The sequence below is a fragment of the Pongo pygmaeus genome, chromosome 23 (genome assembly GCF_028885625.2).
Source record: "Pongo pygmaeus isolate AG05252 chromosome 23, NHGRI_mPonPyg2-v2.0_pri, whole genome shotgun sequence".
NCBI lineage: Eukaryota > Metazoa > Chordata > Mammalia > Primates > Hominidae > Pongo > Pongo pygmaeus.
Window position 1 is genome coordinate 30306988 of NC_085931.1, and position 21605 is coordinate 30328592.

Consider the following 21605-nt stretch of genomic DNA (forward strand, 5'->3'; position numbering starts at 1 on the left):
GCTACTCAGGAGGTGGAATTGGGAGGATTGCTTGAGCCCGGGAGGCAGAGGTTACAGTGAGCCAAAATCGAGCCACTGTATTCCTGCCTGAGCAACAAAGCAAGACCCTGTCTCAAAAAAAAAAAAGAAAAAAAAAAGGCACAAAAAATGTCATATATCCACAAACATGTGACTACGTATTTATGTACTGTATTACATATGTGTATGTATATGTATTTATTGTATACACACACACACATGCATATGCATAAAAAGATAGGATGTCTGTATAAATATCACTCTTAGGTGTTCCTATTTTAATATCTCGTCACTCACCCACCAGAACCAACCAGCCCACAGCCGGTCAATGTACCCCATGACCTCGTACACACCTTACTTTGGGGATTTGAGGTATTCATGACACTCCGGAGTTCTCTGCCAGTGTAAAGAACAACACCCACAACAGTACCTAAAATGGAAAAAAAAAAAAAGAAAAGAAAAGAAATATTAATACAGACAGGCAGGCTTGCAAATAGAAGAGTCTGATCTTCTTGAGAGACTCAGTTCTTTTTTTTCTTTTTCTTTTTCTTTTTTTTTTTGAGACAGAGTCTCGCTCTGTTGCCCAGGCTGGAGTCTGGAGTGCAGTGGCACAACACAGGCTCACTGAAAGCCTCCCACCAGGTTCAAGCGATTCTCCTGCCTTAGCCTCCTGAATAACTGGGATTACAGGCGTGCACCACCATGCCTGGCTAACTTTTGGTTTTGTTTCGTTTTGAGATGGAGTTTTACTCTTGTTGCCCAGACTGGAGTGCAATGGCACGATCTCGGCTTACTGCAACCTCTACCTCCTGGCTTCAAGCAATTCTCCTGCCTCAGCTTCCCGAGTAGCTTGGATTACAGGCACCTGCCACCATACCCGGCTGATTTTTGTATTTTAAGTAGAGACAGGGTTTCACCATGTTGGCCAGGCTGGTTTTGAACTCCTGACTTCAACTGATCCATCCGCCTCGGCCTCCCAAAGTGCTGGGATTACAGGCATGAGCCACTGCGCCCAGCCTCAATTTTTGTATTTTTAGTTCAGATGGGGTTTCACCATATTGGCCAGGCTGGTCTTGAACTCCTGACTTCAACTGATCCATCTGCCTCAGCCTCCCAAAGTTCTGGGATTACAGGCATGAGCCACCACACCCAGTCTCTTTTTTTTTTTTTTTTTTGAGAGAGGGTCTTACTCTGTTGCCCAGGCTAGAGTGCAGTGGGACAATCATATTAATAGCTCACTGCAGCCTCAACATCCTGGGCTCAAGCGATCCTCCCACTTCGGCCTCCCAAGTAGCTGGGACCACAGGCACATGCCACCATGCTTGGCTAATTTTTGTGTTTTTTGTAGAAATGAGGTTTCACTATGTTGCCCAGACTGGTCTTGAATTCCTGGATTCAAGGGATCCTCCCACCTTGGCCTCCCAAAGTGCTTGGATTACAGGCATGAGCCACCTCGCCTGACCCAACAGCCACACTATGAGAACATCAGAGGTTTTTTACATTAGGGCCAAACCAATGATCTGTGGCTATACTGACCAATAGAACAGCCACTAACCACTGAAAACCCTTTAAGTTTAAATACAGTTAAATTAAATACAGCGCCTACCCTCCCTAGCCCTATTTCATAGCCACATGAGCTTGTAGCTACCTCATGGAACAGTGAACACCCAGAGCCTTCTCCTTTTACCGCAAAACTTGTACTGGTAAATGCTGGTCTACGAGGCCCAGCAGCTTCTAACGGAAGGAGACTGGGGAAAGGGGTGGCTTGCCGTTTGTGCCCCTGGTCATACAGGCTTCCAGAGGTGCCTAGAACATTCCTACCTTCATTAATTATTATGGAAACTTGGAAACAGATGCTTCTTTTTAGAGCACATTCTTCCTGTGAAGTCTGATCCCGTTCAGTCTAACTTGCCCATTTGGGGGATGTCTGTCCCAAGGACAACTCTTTCCTAAGAACTCCCCCACCCCTTCTATCCTCCAGACACAATAAGAAAAGGCATGAATCCTTCGAAAGTCAACAATTTACTCAAGAAATAAACATGGCCAGTGAACAAGAGGAAAATGCTCAATCTAGTAAATAATCAAAAAATGCAAAATAAACCATTTTTATCCCAATTAGATTGGCAAAAATTTAAAAAACTGAGAACAACCAGGGTTAGCCAATAGCAGAGAAAGCAAATCCTGTGGTACACACTGCTGGCCGACTGGTGTGATCTATTTTGGAGAGAAATTTGGCAGTATCTGTCAAAATTTCACTTCTCTCCCCTTCTCAGTGTGTGCCAAGAAAATCAACACAGCAGGAAAGATAGAGAATAAAGAAGGAAACCAAGAAACACGGCATCACAGGGAGTGAGCAGCACTAGGCTGAAAGTCAAGTCAAGTGGAGAAACAGACAGGACCGGGTAGCGGGGCCGGGGGCAGGGGGTGGTGGGGGGCAGGCAGTTTGTACTGTCTCCATTCACGTCATCTGAGCTGTAACTTGGAACACGAAGGAGCCAGCCCTGCCAAGCTCTCAGGGAAGATCCCAGGAATACAAGCAATTTGGTCTCTGCTGGAAAGAGAAAACACCTCCTTCTCTGTGCTCTCTCCCTCTCACTCTCAGGAATGCCACTGACAGGAGATACAAAAATCCAAAGAGGCTGAAGCACATCTGCGGTAAAGAGCCCGCCCCCAAACGCAGCGCTGGGACCACATCCTGGACAAAGAGCCCTAGGAGGAGGCACTGAAGTCCTTCCAGGGTCTAACACACTCAGCCAGGCAAACAATGTTCTCCAGCACAATGCAGTTCCCTTCCAGGGAGGCTCCCGGCAGATGGCAGGCCAGGGAGAGCTTGCGGTGGCTTCTTGGCAGATGGCAGGCTCCTGTGAACACAGGTAGTCCCTCCCTTCAGGCCCCTGTCACCACAGCAGATGGCTGGACAGTGGGAACTGAGCCTGGGCTGAGCTTGGAATGACCACACCACCACTGCATCCACTCCTATGCAGATGCAGCTCAGCCTCAATCCCCAGAGCCCAGGGTTAGAGAGGGCCCCAGTAACAAGGAGGACCCCAAAGGGAGTATCCCCCACACCTGGCCTAGCCAAACTTGATGCCATCAAATGCTGCTGAAAATGGCCTTTCCCATCCCATGCCTTCTTGTGCTCAGGACACAGGCTCTGCCTCCACAAGATCCAAACCCCAGCCTCATCCTCAGTGAGACCACCAACCGGAGAGGATGCACACACCGGATGTGTCTTGGCTTGGTCTGCACGGTGCTTTCAAGGTTCTGAATAACTGGCCACTTTTAAATTCAGGAGCTTGCCTATCTAGAAAAAATAAAAAAATAAAAAAATAAATGAAGCCTGGCACAGTGGCTCATGCCTGTAATCCCATCACTTTGGGAGGCTGAGGCAGGCGGATCACCTGAGGTCAGGAGTTTGAGACCAGCCTGGCCAACGTGGCGAAACACCGTCTCTACTAAAAATATAAAAATCAGCCGGGCATGGTGGCTCATGCCTGTAATCCCAGCTACTTGGGAGGCTGAGGCAGGACAATTGCTTGAACCCGGGAGGTGGAGGTTGCAGTGAGCCGAGATCATGCCACTGCACTCCAGCCTGGGTGACAGAATGAGACTCTGTCAAGAAAAAAAAATTCTAAAAAAAAGAGATCTCTGGCTTTTCCTGGAAGAGTGGAAGATCTGATGACACCGAGTCCACGTTCCTCATGCTACACTCAGGGAGTGTTGAGGAACAACCACCTCTTAGACAGGCACATGCTCTGAGCTCACCATGGTCCCCATCCGCCACTATCCACTCCTTTAAATCCTCTGCCCAATTTGTAACTGTTGACCCGAAAGTATCCACCCCCAGGCCTCTGATCCCCTCCTTCCCCTGCTGTCACCTCTGCAGCCCCTCCTTGCTCTCAAGGTTCTCTTCACTCCCACCCTCTGCAGCCTGCAGGCCACGCAGCCCTTTCCATTCTCCCAGCCAGTGTCCATCTGGTTTCTCCAAAAGGCCAAGAGGTCATGGTCAGGCATTTCACGGAGTTCTAACTGACTCTCTGGAACAGTGTGGTGCTGCCAGAGGTCAGGGCTACTCTGTGACCCCTTTGTTCCTCATCCACAACAAAATAAATGCTGAACCCGAGAATCAGGGTTTGGAAATTTTTACAGCAATTAAATATTGCTGCAATATTCGAGCATGTGATCAGAGCAGTCGTCTCATCAAATGGGGTATAGACCATGGAGGCACCATCAAACTGTTGTGGGCCAGGCACGGTGTCTCACGCCTGTATTCCCAGCACTTTGGGAGGCTGAGGCGGGTGGATCACTTGAGGTCAGAAGTTCGAGACCAGCCTGGCCAACATGGTGAAATCCCATCTCCACTAAAAATATAAAAAGTATACAGGCGTGGTGATGGGCGCCTGTAATCCCAGCTACTGGGGAGGCCGACGCAGAAGAACAGCTTGAACCCAGGAGGTGGAGGTTGCAGTGAACCAAGATCGCACCACTGCACTCCAGCCTGAGCGACAGAGTGAGACTCTGTCTTACAAAAAAAAAAAAAAAAAAAAAAAAAAACTTGTGGCAAGGTGCACATAGTGTGGCTGCTTATTACTCATGCACAGAGGCAGGACCACAAATTGATCTTCTACACATTAGGGGGAAAACCCAACAAACTGGTTCCTCTCCACTAAAAGTTTGACAAGAACTGGGCTGGAGCACCAGTTCTTCTCACCTTCTAAGAGGTGGCTGTTCCTCAACCTGGGCTCTGTAACATCCAGGCCACCTTCTCTGCCAAGTCCCTGGTCCTCCTCCATCCCTTCCCTTATCCATCACTCTTGTGCTGCCTCAGCCTTGCAGCCCTGCATTGGCTACCATGGCAACCACATCTTCTACAGATTAATGCCAGCTGATGCAGCCGGACCTCAGCACTGCCTGGCAAGCTTTTTTATTTTTTTTAAACTTCCAACAGATAACAGCAGACCTGTTAACCGAGAGGCAGGAGTTACAGCCTATAGGGAACACAGAAGTGAAATCTCACATAATTAAGATGACTCTTGCTGGCTGTTCCTTGCGTTAAGAACTAGAAGGAAATGGCTTGTGTTTATGTTAGAATCAGAGGGCAATTAGATGTCTACTCAGTGAGATGCAGGGGAAACTGAGGCCAATTAAGGAAGCAGTCAATGCCCAGCTGCTCATACTGACTCCAAATCATACACCCACTAAGGGGCAGGGCAGGCAATGCCATCAGATCACTGCTGTGCTCTCCCTCCCCTACCGCACCCCCCACTAAAATAACCAAGCACACAGAGAGGAATTCAGACAAGGGAAAACGTATCTTTAACTCCACAAGGCATCTCCCATGAACTGTCTGAAATACCTTTCTTCTTCAAGATGCCAATATGCCTTCCACTCTCCTCCTCCCAGGAGATGACCTCTCCAAGGCATGTGACCTTGAACAAGCTGCTTAACCTGAGACTCAGTGCCTCATCCCATTAAATGTCCTCATGTAATGTTACGAGACCAAAGTAAGAGAATGGCAGCAAAACACTTTGTCAATTAAAAGTAAGTGATAAGTGAAGACTTAATTAGCATTGCTCATCTCTGAGACTAAGACTGACAAGCCCTTCCAACATTGCTCCTTCCACCTCAGATTTCTCTGCATTTGCAGCTCAGCTCAACTGTTTTCCTTTTTACTGATTTTGGAGGAAATACATAAAACTCTCTCCCATTTCCTCTATAGCCCATCCTAAATTTTTTTTTGAGGAGTCTCACTCTGTCGCCCAGGCTGGAGTGCAGTGGTGCAATTTCGGCTCATTGCAACCTCCGCCTCCCAGGTTCAAGCAATTCTCCTGCCTCAGCCTCCCAAGTAGCTGGGACTACAGGTGCGTGCTACCACACCCAGCTCATTTTTGTATTTTTAGTAGAGATGGGGTTTCACCATGTTGGTCAGGCTGGTCTCGAACTCCTGACCTCAAGTGATCCACTCGCCTCAGCCTCCCAAAGTACTGGGATTACAGGCGTGAGCCACCGTGCCCGGCCTCCATCCGAAACTTCTAATAAACTATAAATCCCATGTTGTAGGCACACGCATCTGTCTCCTAAGGCACTACCATAGCACTGGGACCAGCAATGGACCTCAGCACCGAACAGGTGTGCTCTTGCTGCATGAAAAGGAGGAAGGAAGGAGAGAAGAAAATCACCAGAATGAAAAACAAACAGGCATATGAAAATGCATTTATTACTGAAACGCTAACATTTTCAGTAGCCAAGGTGGTGGTTACCCTTGGGCGGGTGTGGGGCAGCTAGAAGGGAGTGGAGGGAGCTTTTTCGGGGGTAGGGGGTGATAATATCCTGTTTCTTGATCTGGGTGCTAGTCACACAAATGTGTTGCCTGTGTTAAAATCCATCAAGCACAGGGTGGAAGGAGGGTGAGGATCAGAAAACACTACCTATTGGGTACTATGCTTACTGCCCGGGTGACAACATCATCTGTACACTAAACCCCCGCAGCATGCAATTTGCCCGTGTAACAAACCTGCACATGTACCCCCAAACCTAAAATAAAGCTGGAAAGAAAAAAAAATAAATCCACCAAGCACTATGTTTAGGATTTTCTGTGTATGTACTATCCTTCCACAAAAGGTTTAGAAAAGAAGAAGAAATGGTGAACTGTCCACAAAAAATGAAGTACACCCTATTCACGTGGCTGTCTAGTAAGGAGACGGGCACATGACAGGTAGTCATGAATTTCCAGCCCTGCCTATGCCAGATGCAACAGGACATGACAACTTTAACCTCATCTTTCTCATTGCTTTTAACGCCTCTTTATTCCACTCAAAGAGAAAAGCATTTGACACAGACATCCTCTGCTCTAAAGTGTGTTGCTTTTCATTGTATCTTTTTTTTTTTTTTTTTTGAGACAGAGTTTCCCTCTTGTGGCCCAGGCTTGGGGTGCAATGGTGCAATCCTGGCTCACTGCAACTTCTGCCTCCCGGGTTCAAGTGATTCTCCTGCCTCAGCCTCCTGAGTAACTGAGATCTCAGGCACGCACCACCACACCTGGCTAATTTTTTGTATTTTTAGTAGAGACAGGGTTTTACCACGTTGGCCAGGCTAATCTCGAACTCCTGACCTCAGGTGATCCAGCCGCATTGGCCTCCCAAAGTGCTGGGATTACAGGCCTGAGTCACCGCATTCAAGACCAGCCTGACCAACATGGTAAAACCTCATCTTTACTAAAAATACAAAAAATTAGCCAGGTGTGGTGGTGCACGCCTGTAATCCCAGCTACTCAGAAGGCTGAGGCAGGAGAATCGCTTGAACCCAGGAGGCGGAGGTTGCAATGAGCAGAGATTGCACCATTGCACTCCAGCCTGGGGGACAAGAGCGAAACTTTTTCTCAAAAAAAAAATAATAATAAATAGAGTCTTTCTCTGTCACCCAAACTGGAGTACACTGGTGATCACAGCTGACTGCAGCCTTGACCTCCAAGCTCAAGCAATCTTCCCACCTCAGCTTCCTGTATAGTTAGGACCAAAGGCATACAACACAACACCTGGATGTTTGTTTGTTTGTTTGTTTTTGAGACAGAATCTTGCTCTGTCACCCAGGATGGACTGCAGTGGCGCGATCTCAGCTCACTGCAACCTCCGCTTCCCAGATTCAAGCGATTCTCCTGCCTCAGCCTCCCGAGTAGCTGGGATTAGAGGTGCCCGCCACCACGTCCAGCTGATTATTATTATTATTATTATTATTATTATTATTATTATTATTTTGTACTTTTAGTAGAGACGGGGTTCACTGTGTTAGCCAGGATGGTCTCGATCTCCTGACATTGTGATCCACCCGCCTCAGCCTCCCAAAGTGCTGGGATTACAGGCATGAGCCACCGCACCCGGCCATGTTTTTATTTTTTGTAGAGATGGGTTTTCACTATGTTGCCTAGGCTGGTCTCAAACTCCTGGACTCAAGCGATCCTCCTGCCTTGGTCTCCCAAAGTACTAGGATTACAGGTGTGAGCTAATGCGCCCAACCTCGTTTTACACTTTCACTCCCCATAAGGCTGCTTGTTCACACGGGGCCAGAAATGCTGACTGGGCCTAAGGGTCTGGAGCCTGGAGTCTGACCTGAGGTAATATTCCCATGCCAGTTAGTTCTCCTAACTCTATTCCTTAAAGCAAGTATTTTAATGTAAGACTATATAAACACTCCAAAAAGAGTCAGTGGATATTTTTATAATTTTAGAGCAGGGAAAATTTTCTTAGCACGACACAAACAACAGAAACCATAAAGAAACAAAAGATCCCAGCCTGGGCAACATGGCAAAACCCCATCTCTACAAAAAATACAAAAACTTAGCCAGGCGTGGTGAGGTGCGCCTATACTCCCAGCTACTCAGGAGGCTGAGGTGGGAGAATCATTTGAACCCAGAAGGTCGAGGCTGCAGTGAGCCCTGATCATGTCTCTGCACAACAACCTGGGTGACAGATCAAGACCCAGTCTTGAAAAGAAAAAAGATCAATAGGTCTGACTAGATAACAACTGCAAACTTTAGTTCCAAAAAACAAATGAGATCAAGTGAAACAGTCATTGCAATTAAGGCAACAAAGATTAATATTCTTATGACATAAACAATTCTTACAAATTATTTTTTAAAAACCAACTCATAAGCAGAAAAAACCAGCACAGGACACAAACTGGTCATTCACACATATATTTAAGAAAATACGGCCAGGCGCGGTGGCTCATGCCTGTAATCCCAGCACTTTGGGAGGCTGAGGCGGGTGGATCACGAGGTCAGGAGATCGAGACCATCCTGGCTAACACAGTGAAACTCCATCTCTACTAAAAATACAAAAAATTAGCCAGGCGCAGTGGCGGGCGCCTGTAGTCCCAGCCACTGGGGAGGCTAAGGCAGGAGAATGGCGTGAACCCGGGAGGCAGAGCTTGCAGTGAGCCGAGATCGCGCCACTGCACTCCAGCCTGGGTGAAACAGCGAGACTCTGTCTCAAAAAAAAAAAAAAAAGAAAGAAAAAAGAAAATACAGGCTGGGCGCGGTGGCTCACTCCTGTAATCCCAGCACTTTGGGAGGCTGAGACAGGTGGATCACGAGGTCAGGAGATCGAGACCATCCTGGCTAACACGGTGAAACCCCGTCTCTACTAAAAATACAAAAAAAATTAGCCGGGCGTAGTGGTGGGCGCCTGTAGTCCCAGCTACTAGGGAGGCTGAGGAAGGAGAATGGCATGAACCCAGGAGGCGGAGCTTGCAGTGAGCCAAGATTGTGCCACTGCCCTCTAGCCTGGGCGACTGAGCGAGACTCTGTCTCCAAAAAAAAATTAAAAAAAAAAAAAAACAAATAAATAGTAAACTTAAAGGAAGATGTTTGCACAAATAATTTTTCTAAAGGCAAATCAATATGCTAAAATTTGTTCAATGTCTATCACATGGGCAAAAATTAGAAAGCCAAACACACTGCTGGTTAGGTACACATATAAGTCAAGATTATCAGGAGCATGAAGAAGAAGAGGCAAGTTTCCTGGGTGAATCAAACCATAAAATATATATGGCCTTCCAACAGTCATCCTGTTTTCATGAAAACATAGGTACACGCCTGTAATCCCTAGCACTTTAAGAGACTGAGGCGGGTGGATCATGAGGTCAGGAGTTTGAGACCAGCCTGGACAACATGATGAAACCCCAACTCTACTAAAAATACAAAAAAATTAGCTGGGCATGGTGGCAGGCCCCTATAATCCCAGCTACTCGGGAGGCTGAGGCAGGAGAATCACTTGAACCTGGGAAGGTGGAGGTTGCAGTGAGTCGAGATCACAACACTGCACTCCAGCCTGGGAAACAAGAACCAGACTCAGTCTCAAAAAACAAAAAAAAAAAAAAAAAGAAAGAAAAAGAAAAAAGAAAAGAAAAGAAAAACAGACACAAAAAAATGCTCATCATCCCTGGCCATCAGAGAAATGCAAATCACAACCACAATGAGATACCATCTCACACCAGTTAGAATGGTGATCATTAAAAACTCAGGAAACAACAGGTGCCGGAGAGGATGTGCAGAAATAGGAACACTTTTACACTGTTGGTGGGACTGTAAACTAGTTCAACCATTGTGGAAGACAGTGTGGTAATTCCTCCAGGATCTAGAACTAGAAATACCATTTGACCCAGCCATCCCATTACTGGGTATATACCAAAAGATTATAAATCATGCTGCTATAAAGACACATGCACATGTATGTTTATTGCGGCACTATTCACAATAGCAAAGACTTGGAACCAACCCAAATGTCCATCAATGATAGACTGGATCAAGCAAATGAATAAAATACTATGCATAGAATACTATGCAGCCATAAAAAAGGATGAGTTCATATCCTTTGCAGGGACATGGATGAAACTGGAAACCATCATTCTCAGCAAACTATCGCAAGGAAAGAAAACCAAACACCGCACGTTCTCACTCATAGGTGGGAACTGAACAGTGAGAACACTTGGACACAGGATGGGGAACATCACACACCGGGGCCTGTCGTGGGGTGGGGGAGGTGGGAGGGATAGCATTAGGAGATATACCTAATGTAAATGACGAGTTAATGGGCGCAGCACACAAACATAGCACATGTATACATATGTAACAAACCTGCACGTTGTGCACATGTACCCTTATAATTAAAGCATAATTTAAAAAAAAAAGAAAATGTAGGCAATAAAAAAATTTTAAATTTCTATATGGTAAAAGAAAATAAAGCCCAACACAAACACAAAAGACAAACAAAAAACTGAAAAAATATTTCTAACCCACAAGTGAAAGTTTGATATTCTTTCCTCTATAAAGCATTCTAACAAAGTAATGAGAAAAAGAAGAACCACAAAGGAAGGTAGATAGACCAGAATATTAAGAATTAGCTGACAGGTAGAAAGACATTCAACTATATTTGCAATTAAGTCAAAATTAAAACAGTAGGCTGGGTGCGGTGGCTCATGCCCGTAACCCCAGCACTCTGGGAGGCCGAGGCAGGTGGATCACATGAGGTCAGGAGTTCGAGACCAGCCTGGCCAACATGGTGAAATCCCGTCTTTACTGAAAATACAAAAATTAGCCAGGGGTGGTTGCACACACCTGTAATCCCAGCTACTGGAGAGGCTGAGGCAGGAGAATCACTTGAACCTGGGAGGCGGAGGTTGCAGTGAGCCAAGATGGTACCACTGCACTCCAGCCTGGGCGACAGAGAGACTCTTTTTTTTTTTTAAGCCAACTAATAACTTACAAAGAAACAAAACCGGCAGATGCAAATATGACCACCTGCCAGGTAATCTAGGAAATTCAAACTGAATGAGATAATTATTTTTCAGTCAAATTATCAAAGAATAAAAAGAGTAATTAATTATTTGTTAATAAATTACTTGAAAGCAGGAAAAAATTGGTTCAGATGACATGGGTGGAAAGTGGCGAGGAGGGGCAGGATGTGACCGTCCGCATGCTGCGTGCCCTGGGTGGCTGTGCCCAGGCGTGGCCCAGGCATGACCATGCAGAATTTCTCGCTCTTTAGTCATCGGGGGACTGAGAGACGTACCAAAGTATGATGAAAATAAAGGCAGGCAGTGGAAATGAAATGTAGCAAAAAAAACCTCAAGGGAGAGTGCACCTCTGCCTATTTGTATTAAGTAGTGCACATGTGGATGGTGACACATGGTACTCCAGGGATAGTTTGTGCTGCTTCATTCCCTCTCCTTGCCACACAGGATCCTAATCGAGCGTCTACTACTGTACTAGAGAGCGACAAAAAAGGAAAAGGCAAGGTGGTTTACACCCATGATCCCAGCATTTTGGCTGAAGCAGAAGGATCACTTGAGTCTGAGAGTCTGAGACCAGCCTGGGCAAGAGTGAGACTCCCATCTCTAAAAAAGTATTTAGAAATTAGCTGGGCATGGTGGCATGCACTTGTAGTCCCAATGTTTGGGAGGCTGAGACAGGAGGACTGCTTGAGCCCAGGAGTTCGAGGCTGCAGTGAGCCATGATTGCACCCCTGCACTCCAGCCTGGGCAACAGAATGAGACCCTGTCTCAAAAAAAAAAAAAAAGAAAGAAAGAATGAATGAATGAATGAAAGAGAGAAGCAACCAGCAGAGGAAAATGGCTTGATGGTGGGGAGTGGAGAATACTATGTTTGAAGAGAGGAAAAAAAATTGATTCCTCTAATAGTAAAGACAGAAAGTCACCAGCAGTAGAATTATAATACTAATTATACTATTAAGTTAATAATATCACAAAATGTAAGAAAATGATGGCTACACAGTAAGTTCTGTTTCTGGAGCAAAATGCCTAGGTTCAAGTTCCAACTCTGCCTTTTACCTGCTGTGTGACCTTGGAGCAAGTTACTTAACCTCACTCAGCCTCAGTTCCGTCATCTGCAGAATGGGCATAATACGAATAATAGTATCTACCCTCATGGTGCCGTTAGGAGGGTGGGTTAAGTGCAGTGTGTAACACACATAAGCACCCAGCACAGGGTCTGACACATGGGCTGCATGCCGCTGATGTTAACCACTGCTATCGGGGGTCATATTCAGCCCATGCAGTCCTGATCACTGTCATCCCAGCACTGAAAGACACCAATGGGCCAGGTGCAGTGGCTCACATCTGTAATCCCAGCACTTAGGGAGGCTGAGATGGGTGGATCACTTGAGGTCAGAAGTTTGAGACCAGCCTGGCCAACATGGTGAAACCCCGTCTCTACTAAAAATACAAAAATTAGCCAGCGTGGTGGTGCGGGCCTATAATCCCAGCTACTTGGGAGACTGAGACACAAGAATCATTTGAACCCGGGGGGCGGAGGCCAAGATTGTGCCACTGTACTCCAGCCTAGGTGACAGAGTAAGACCTTGTCTCAAAAAAAGAGAAAAGAAAAAAAAAGAGAAAAAGAAAAAGAAAGGCACCAATATCCACTTCCTCTTGGTGTTTAAACACAGAAGCTCCAGCTCAAGCCCATGCCCTTTCCTAGGGCTCCGGTGCTGGCAGTCCCAGCGCGACATTCCCTGCAAACACAACCTCCAGCCAGAACATCCAGGCTGCCTCCCGCTGTGGTACAGATTAGAATGTCAATCTGAAGAGGCAATCAGAGCTATTCCCAGCATGGACGCTGCAGAAAGGTCCACAGGCCACGCTGGCTTCTCCTCCAGGTGTCTCTAAGTGTCCCAGCTGCAATTAGATGTCAGTTTAATTCCCTGGAGGTGTCGGAACAAGTGGAAAATGCCATTTGACTGAGCACTCATTTTTCCAACTGACAGATGATTATTCTAATTACAAAAGGATTTTCTTTCCTTTTCAAATTGCTACCACATTCCTCAAAATGGCGCCTCACCTGATGCGACCACAGTGCCAGCCCACAGCGTGTTCTCTATGCTCAGGCTCTCGCTGATCGGGGGGTCGCTGTCTTCCTGGAAAAGACCAAACGGACACACGTTCACCCCCCAAAGCTTCCCCAGAATCCACAGGCTGCTTCTAGCCTGGTCCGCTCGAGACAGAAAGAGAGGCTCCCCCTGATGAAACTGGAGGCCCAGTTTGGAAGCCGACGGCTCCACCACAAGGGGAGGGCCGAGCTCTTCCACTACTGCCCTTGGGGTTTTCATCTCCCACAGAAATACGTGAAAAAGTTGGCCTGTGATTTAAGAAGCGCAGGCCTCTTAGCACTGAAAAATATTTTATGAGGTAAGAATCAAAACATAAAAGCAAACCAGTCAGGCTGTCTGCAGGCCAGCTTTGTTTGTGTCTTATAGAAAGAGAATGTGGACAATGTAATGTGGGTTCTAGAAACCTGTTGACCCATATTCCTAAAATAATTTTTTTTTTTTTTGAGACGGAGTCTTGCTCTGCCGCCCAGGCTGGAGTGCAGTGGCGCGATCCTGGCTCACTGCAACCTCCACCTCCCAGGTTCAAGCAATTCTCCTGACCTCAGGAGATCCGCTCACCTCAGCCTCCCAAAGTGCTGGGATTACAGGTGTGAGCCACCACGCCAGGCCTCCTAAAACAAATTAAATCCAAATTAAATTTCTCTTCTGAAAGATCTGGAAGGGGCTTAAAAATTATGAAAATGGCAGATACGACTTGTATGAATAAAAGAGGACAAAGTCAGGTGCGGTAGCTCACACCTGTAATCCCAGCACTTTGGGAGGTCAAGGTGGGTGGATCACCTGAGGTCAGGAGTTCAAGACTAGCCTGGCCAACATGGTGAAACCCCGTCTCTACTAAAAATACAAAAAATTAGCCAGGCGTGGTGATGCACGCCTGTAATCCCAGCTACTCAGGAAGCTTAGACAGGAGAATCACTTGAACCTGGGAGGCAGAGGTTCCAACGAGCCGAGATCGCACCACTGCACTCCAGCCTAGGCGACAGGAGGAGACTGTCTCAAAAAAAAAAAAAAAAAAAAAAAAAAGGCCAGGTACGGCGGCTCATGCCTGTAATCCCAGCACTTTGGGAGGCTGAGGCGGGTGGATCACAAGGTCAGGGGATCGAGACCATCCTGGCTAACATGGTGAAAACCTGTCTCTACTAAAAATACAAAAAATTAGCCGGGCGTGATGGCGGGCGCCTGTAGTCCCAGCTACTTGGGAGGCTGAGGCAGGAGAATGGCGTGAACCCGGGAGGCGGAGCTTGCAGTGAGCCAAGATCGTGCCGCTGCACTCCAGCCTGGGCGACAGAGCGAGACTCCGTCTCAAAAAAAAACAACAGAGGACACAGATCCATCTGAAGGACAGAGAAAGAAAAACTCTTTCAGATGCCAGCGTTCACGTGAATTACAGCAAATGCTTGCTCTAAGTTGTCGGGTCAGTCAAGCTGTTCCAAGGCCGGGAGAAAATTCCAGTTTTGCCGACCTTACTGAGAAACAATATGCTGGCTTTCAAGGTGGTGCCTTCTTTATGTCCCCACCCGGCATAAAACTACTTCCTGACAAAGAACTGTCAGTACTTCTCGGCCTTCATCCCTTACACACTCCCGGACCCGGTGTGAAGGAAACTCACTTACTCGGGTAAAAGTTCCCATGAGGTTGTGAATGTCAATATTTGGCTCTTCTGCATACACATACGATCGAATCTGAGGAAGGTCCTGTTCAACAGAAGTCACATTTGGGAGTCAAAGTCAGTTCACAATGCAAGACTTCAGGAGGCATCCACTATGTTTCCAAAGCAACTATATTTCCCACACACAGCAAATGGCCCCTCAAAATTACAGGGAAGGTGGAAAGAAGAGGAAAGTCCTCTGTTAAGTAAGTTGAGGAGTCGCTGCATACAGTATCTCAAGGCACCCTGACAGAATCTACAGTGAAGACCCCGTGTTTCTGTTTACTCAGCACTTTCCAGACTTGATGGGGTGATGCTACACACCTACAAATACCCTGGAAAGTGGCAGATCCTCCTCTGCTAAATTCTGGCTTGCAAGACTTGTTTGTACCATTGAAAATACTCATTCAGGCCAGGTGCAGTGGCTCATGCCTGTAATCCCAGCACTTTGGGAGGCCGAAATGGGCGGCTCACTTGAGGCCAGGAGTTTGAGACCAGCATGGCCAACTTGTTGAAACCCCATCTCTACTAAAAATACAAAAAAATTAGCCGGGTGTGGTGGCGGGCACCTGTAGTCCCAGCTACTTGGGAGGCTGAGGCAGGAGAATGGCGTGAACCCGGGAGGCGGAGCTTGCAGTGAGCCGAGATCGCGCCACTGCACTCCAGCCTGGGCGACAGAGCAAGACTCCGTCTCAAAAAAAAAAAAAAAAAAAAAAAAAAATTAGCCGGGCATGGTGGTGTGTGCCTGTAATCGCAGCTACTCAGGACGCTGAGGCAGGAGAATCGCTTGAACCCGGGAGGTGAAGGTTGCAGTAAGCTGAGATCGCGCCACTGCACTCCAGCCTGAGCGACAGAGCGAGACTCCGTCTCAAAAAAGAAAAGAAAATACTCATTCAACAAATGGTTACTGGGCATCTACTCTGTATAAACCTCTGGGAAGAGCTGAAAAAAGTAAGAACGCCTCCCACCCGTAAGGATGGCTGCTATCAAAACAAAAACAAGTGTGATGAAGATGTGGAGAATCTGGAGGCCCTGTGCACTGTTGCTGGGAATGCAAGATGGTGCAGCAGCTATGGAAACAGCACTTCCTCAAAAAATTAATCAGAAAACTACCAATAATCCAGCAATTCCACCTCCGACTATATACCCAAAAGAACTGAAAGCAGGGACTTGAAGTGATCATCTGTCCACCCATGTACGTAGCAGCATTATTCACAACAGACAAGAAGTGGAAGCAACTCAAACAAGCATCAGTGGATGAATGGATAAACAAAGTGTGGTCTGTCCATACAATGGAATATTACTCAGCCTTAAAAAGGAAGAAGTTCTGACACATGCTACAATACGGATGAACCTTGAAGACATTATGCTAAGTGAAATAAACCGGTCACAAAAAGACAAAAACTAGGTGATTCCACTTACAGGAGGAACTTAGAGTAGTTTAATTCATAGAGACAGAAAACAGAAAGATGCTTGCCAGGGGCTGGGCCGAGGGGGGAATGAAGTTACTGCTTAATGAGTCCAGAGTTCCAGTTTTGAAAGATGAAAAAAGTTCCGAAGATGAACACGGCTGATGCCTGCATAACAAGGTCAATGGACTTCATGCCACTGAGCTGTACACTTAAAAACGGTTACGATGGTAGATTTTATGTTATGTGTCTTTTAGCGCGATTTTTTAAAAAGCAAACAAGAAGTCAACCTTAGGTGATAAGAAAGCCCAAAAGTGAAAGCTCTTGGCAAAAACTACATTTCAAAGCAGCATATATGAAGTGGCGTAAGACAGGTAGTCAGGGGGAGCAGCAGTCACTGTTAGAACAGTGAGTTTCTAACTACTGGCTAGGAGCCCCTGGGGACTTGTAGCAGTCACCATCATGTGAAGTGGGGCCGGAGGGGGAGCGTGGGGTCCTGGAGAGCCCCTGGGAGGTGGTGGCTCATGCCTGTAACCCCAGCACTTTGGGAAGCTGAGGCGGGTGGATCAATTGAGGCCAGGAGTTTGAGACCAGCCTGGCCAACACGGTGAAACCGTGTCTCTACTAAAAATACAAATATTAGCCAGGCGTGATGGCGGGTGCCTGTAATCCCAGCTACTCAGGAGGCTGAGGCAGGAAAATTGCTTGAACTCAGGAGGTGGAGGGAGGTTGCAGTGAGCCAAGATCATGCCACTGCACTCCAGCCTGGGTGACAGATAAAGATTCCGTCTCATAAATAAATAAATAATAAAATAAAATTCCCGGTTTAAAATTAACAGTAATAATGGTGTTATTTCACTTTTTATTAGCCATGAAAAATCATTCATAGAGTGGCTACATTTCTTGTTATGTCAATCCCGCCAAGATATGGAACTTTCCTCCTCCCTCAGGGGACACAGTAAGGAGTGGCTTCGATCCATGTGACATGAGCACAGGGAAACTTCTGTGTTCCACTTCATCCTTCCAGACCACAGTGGGGCATGCCACTCACTGGGCACTGAAGTTACACATGGCCAACTACTGTGGCCATCCTCTCAGCGAGGACCTGCACCCCGTCATACACACTGGGGATACGGCAGAGAACACAACAGGCAGAACCCACCCGCAGGGACACTGCCTGGAAGTGAGTGAAGCAGGGATGCAGGGAGAGGTGGGCAGAAAGAGCCTCTCCGATAAGGAGACTCGTGAGCAAAAACTCAGTGGAGTGTGCAGATGCCCTGCCAGGCAGATTCGCCAGGGATCAGAGGGCTCCCAGTGGAGCAAATGGCAACAGTAAACATCCAGGGACAGAATGACAGACCCGACAGGCTGGCAGGCAGAGGAGAGAGGGTCAGGCACTGAGGTCGGAGCCTCAGCAGAGAGACAAATGGGAAGGAGCTGAAGACGACAGCAAGCACCGCAGAACTGATTCTCAGTAAGGTAAGAAATCTTTGGAGGGTTTTTTTTTTTTTTTATGGTTATTACTTTTATTAGATACAGGTGTCACTACGCTGACCAGGCTGGAGTGCAGTTGCTATTCCCAGGCACAATCATGGCTCACTGCAGCCTCGAACCCACAGGCTTAAGCAATCCTCCCGACTCAGCCTCTTGAGAAGCTGGGACTACAGGTGCATGCTGCTGAGCCCTGGCCTACCTTCGTAGGTTTTGAGCAGAGGAGTGACATGCTCTGGCTTACCTTTTCAATTTTGGTGAGGCCCCTTGGCAAGGCTCCTTATGGTTTTCAGCTTCCCACGGGAGAGCTCACTCCCCGCACTCAGGGTCTGCTTTTGGCCATGTCAGGGAAGCCAACTAGTCCCAGGGGCGCTCCAGGACCCCATGCTCCCCTACCGGCCCCACTTCACAGTTGCCATCCCATGCCAAGGGACGGCCCCCAAGGTATCTGGGTTTGAGAACCCTGCTAAGACAGGTTGCCCGCATGGGCTTCTGCAGGGAAAGCTACTCATGGCGGCCGTGGGGAGCCTCTGCATGCAGGCCACGGGAAGCCGCAGCTTCCAGTCCGTCTCCCCATCCAGCTGATCCGTCCGCAAGAAGCATGACCCTGTGGAAGGAAGTCGGGTGCCATCACCTGCACCTCAAGCACCCTTCCCTCGGCAGCTCTGGGCAGCGTCTGCTCTGGTCCTTATAAAAACAGCCAACCAATGGCCAGAGACCACAAGGGAAAATACATATCCTATCTCCCATTTCTTCCATAATAAGCTCGGGGGTCAGAAAGCTCAGAGTTCAAATCCTCACTCTGCCACTCTCTCTGAGTGGAATCCCCAGCTAGTTTCTTGGACTTGTCAAGCTTTAGTGTCTGTAAAATGTGGAGAAACATAGACTTCGCAAGCTTGCTGTAAAGATTCAATGGGGAGATAGAACGGGGACGAGCACAGGGTGACCAGCATTCCGAACCGTCTGGCCAGGCATCGCCAGCACCTTCTCAGGACCCAAACCACCTGAGTGCGGGTCCAGGCTCTGCCACGTAATAGCTTTGTGCCCTGAGAGTTGCCTATCCTCTCTGAGCCTCAGTTTCCTTGTGTGTAAAAGTAGAGATAGGAACAGCACTGACCCTGTAGAGACGCTGTGACAATTAAAGAGCTGATTCGTACACAGAGTTCAGAACAGGACTGATCGATCCAGGCAAGCACTAGGTCATTATGGGCTGGCATATTTCAGAGGTGTATCTTTCAGTCTGACATACAGATCCATGCAAGTAGTCAGCTGTATACTCCATCAGACACAGAACATACCCCATTCACTGACACTGCAGTTCAGTCTTTGAGAACTATTAAAGTAGAACACTCATAATTTTGGTGTTTTTGGTTTTTTTTTTTTTTTCAAGAAAAAAAGAGCATGTCAGAGGCCCTACTCCATAATGCTCTGTTTTCACTAAATAGCGCACAAGAACGAATTTAAAGACAAAGCTGCAGTTTTTCAAAGGCTGTTTTAATCTAGTGCCTTTTACCTCCTGTCCTGATTACATATTAGTATAAAATTTTACTTGTACTTTAATTCTATTCATAATGAAATACATTGCAGCATCCTCAAAGGAATACAAATGTAACTTTTTCACGTGTTCAAAAACCTCCGATCATGCCAGATAAGAGAAAAACAGCCTTATTTCCTCAGAACAGCTTAAATAACAAAAATTAAAAGTAAGGCCATTTTGGCCAGCTGTGGCGGCTCACACCTGTAATTCCAGCACTTTGGGAGGCCAATGGGATCACTTGAAGTCAGGAGTTCAAGACTAGCCTGGCCAACACGGTGAAACCCCGTCTCTACTAAAAATACAAAAATTAGCCGGGCATGGTGGTGCACAGGAGGCTGAAGCAGGAGAATGGCTTGAACCCAGGAGGCAGAGGTTGAGGTAAGCCGAGATCGTACCACTACACTCCAGCCTGGGCGACAGAGCAAGACCCGGTCTCAAGGAAAAAAAAAAAAAAAAAACTAAGGCAATTTTAGTAGACTGATAGGGTGGGCAGGCAACGGCAGCTGCCACCCTAGGGAACAACCGCAAGGAGTTAAGGGCCTTGTAGGAGACTTCAGAGATTCCCACCCCGCAAACTCAGGCTACAACAAATAAATCAATAGGTGCTATGGGCAAGGTCCCCCAACTCATGAACAAAGGGCAGAAAAGACGCCCACCTCTCCCCAGTTTCTGTACTGCCCCCACTCATGACACATCTGCTGGTATCAGCTTAGGAGAGAGAGGATTTCTGTTTACTTCTACATGGTAGAGACACTTCCTCGTCCCAACTCCTGAGGTTGAGCTTAACAGCCCGGAGAGGAAATCCAAGGCCACTGTACGCGTGACTTTACCAGCTGTGAGTCAGCCGGTGTTCCACAAACTGTATTTTTTAATGATCACAATCTATTGACTTTTAAAACACCAACAACACTGTTTTAAAAGAATGGTCTATTTAAAAAGATGCTTTTGATTTCCCTCCATGGCTCCAAAATGATAATCTACTTTGTGACATTTTCAAATGATTATTCTGCCAAATTACCACTGAAAGGTTAATGGTTATTTTCCAAATTGATCTCAGATGTTTACCATTTTTTTCTGATGTCCTCAGGAAGATCATGTCGGCAGGGACCCGCTGGTTCTGTGTTACGAAAAGAAAGACTGTTACTGTGAATGAATGACCATGTGCTGGGCAGCGGGGAGGGGGGGTGGGACTGAAACTCACAGCCTCTTTTACGTTTCTGCCTTTGTCAAAGACAGATTTGGGGATTTATTTTGTTTTGAATCTGAAAAATCTTGCACACTGCTGCTACTTTACTAATCCCCTATCAAAATCTTATCTTGGAAAGAGAGCTTCTAGTTTTCTGGCACATTCAACCATTACCTCCCCAAATCCCAAAAGCCTGCCTCCCCAGCTGGCTCTCTTCCAGTCTGTCTGCTGAGACTCAAGACAGACCCGCCGCTCTCGCTTTCTGCTTCTACCAACTTCCCAGCTTGATGTTTGGCTTTTAGTGGATTTTAATAAGCAAGGAAAGTAGTAAGAAGCAACAAAAGCCATTCTCAAAAAAACTAGGGGGGTGCGGGGAGCCAGTAGCCCCCATTTAATTATGAACAGAAAAGTATGTGATAACATAGAGGGGGTTGTGTGGTTCTTCTGAGCTGCCACCCAAAAGAGTTTCACTTTACCTTAAAGCAGCTCTGAGTTCTTGGATTTAATCCTTTTAAAAGAGCATAGCTCAATTTCTACAGAAACAAGTTAAGACACAACCCTTTTCTGATCAAATATTATTCCAAGCCTCTCCAGAGCCACCCCCCAAAATCCAATACCTTCCAAATATACACACTAGAAAAAGATATGAGTGTTTGCTAAAGTAACAAACATACTGACACGGCTATTTTTTAAAATGTATTTTTGGTCTTTTTACTGTTCTCAAGTTACACTTAACCCCTGCTCCCCATAAAATAATAGACAAGCACAATGGTTAAGTCAGGAAATGCAAGCTAAATGGCTCAAAAGGTAAATTAGATAAATATTTTAAGTGTCTATGTAGTAAGCAGACTTCTAGGAAAGATTTTATGATATTTTTTATCCCAAAATAATAAGCACATCGAACAGGAAATCA

The 21605-nt window shown here is 46.7% G+C and overlaps 1 protein-coding gene across 7 annotated transcripts in view; it reads right to left on the reverse strand.

Moving 5' to 3' along the window:
- LOC134739258 (cytospin-A-like) overlaps nt 1–21605 on the reverse strand; it is a 177432-nt gene that overhangs the window by 46068 nt on the left and 109759 nt on the right. For 5 of the 7 annotated variants that reach the window (XM_063662787.1, XM_063662786.1, XM_063662785.1 and 2 more), the window contains 2 exons: nt 20572–20623; nt 372–448 (listed from right to left, as the gene is read on the reverse strand). In XM_063662787.1, the coding sequence (XP_063518857.1) occupies nt 372–448; nt 20572–20623 (129 nt within the window). Of the gene's footprint in view, nt 1–371; nt 449–13372; nt 13449–15034; nt 15116–18218; nt 18577–20571; nt 20624–21605 lie in introns of those variants that run through there. The other 2 variants (XR_010125866.1, XM_063662790.1) reach the window with 2 other exon arrangements.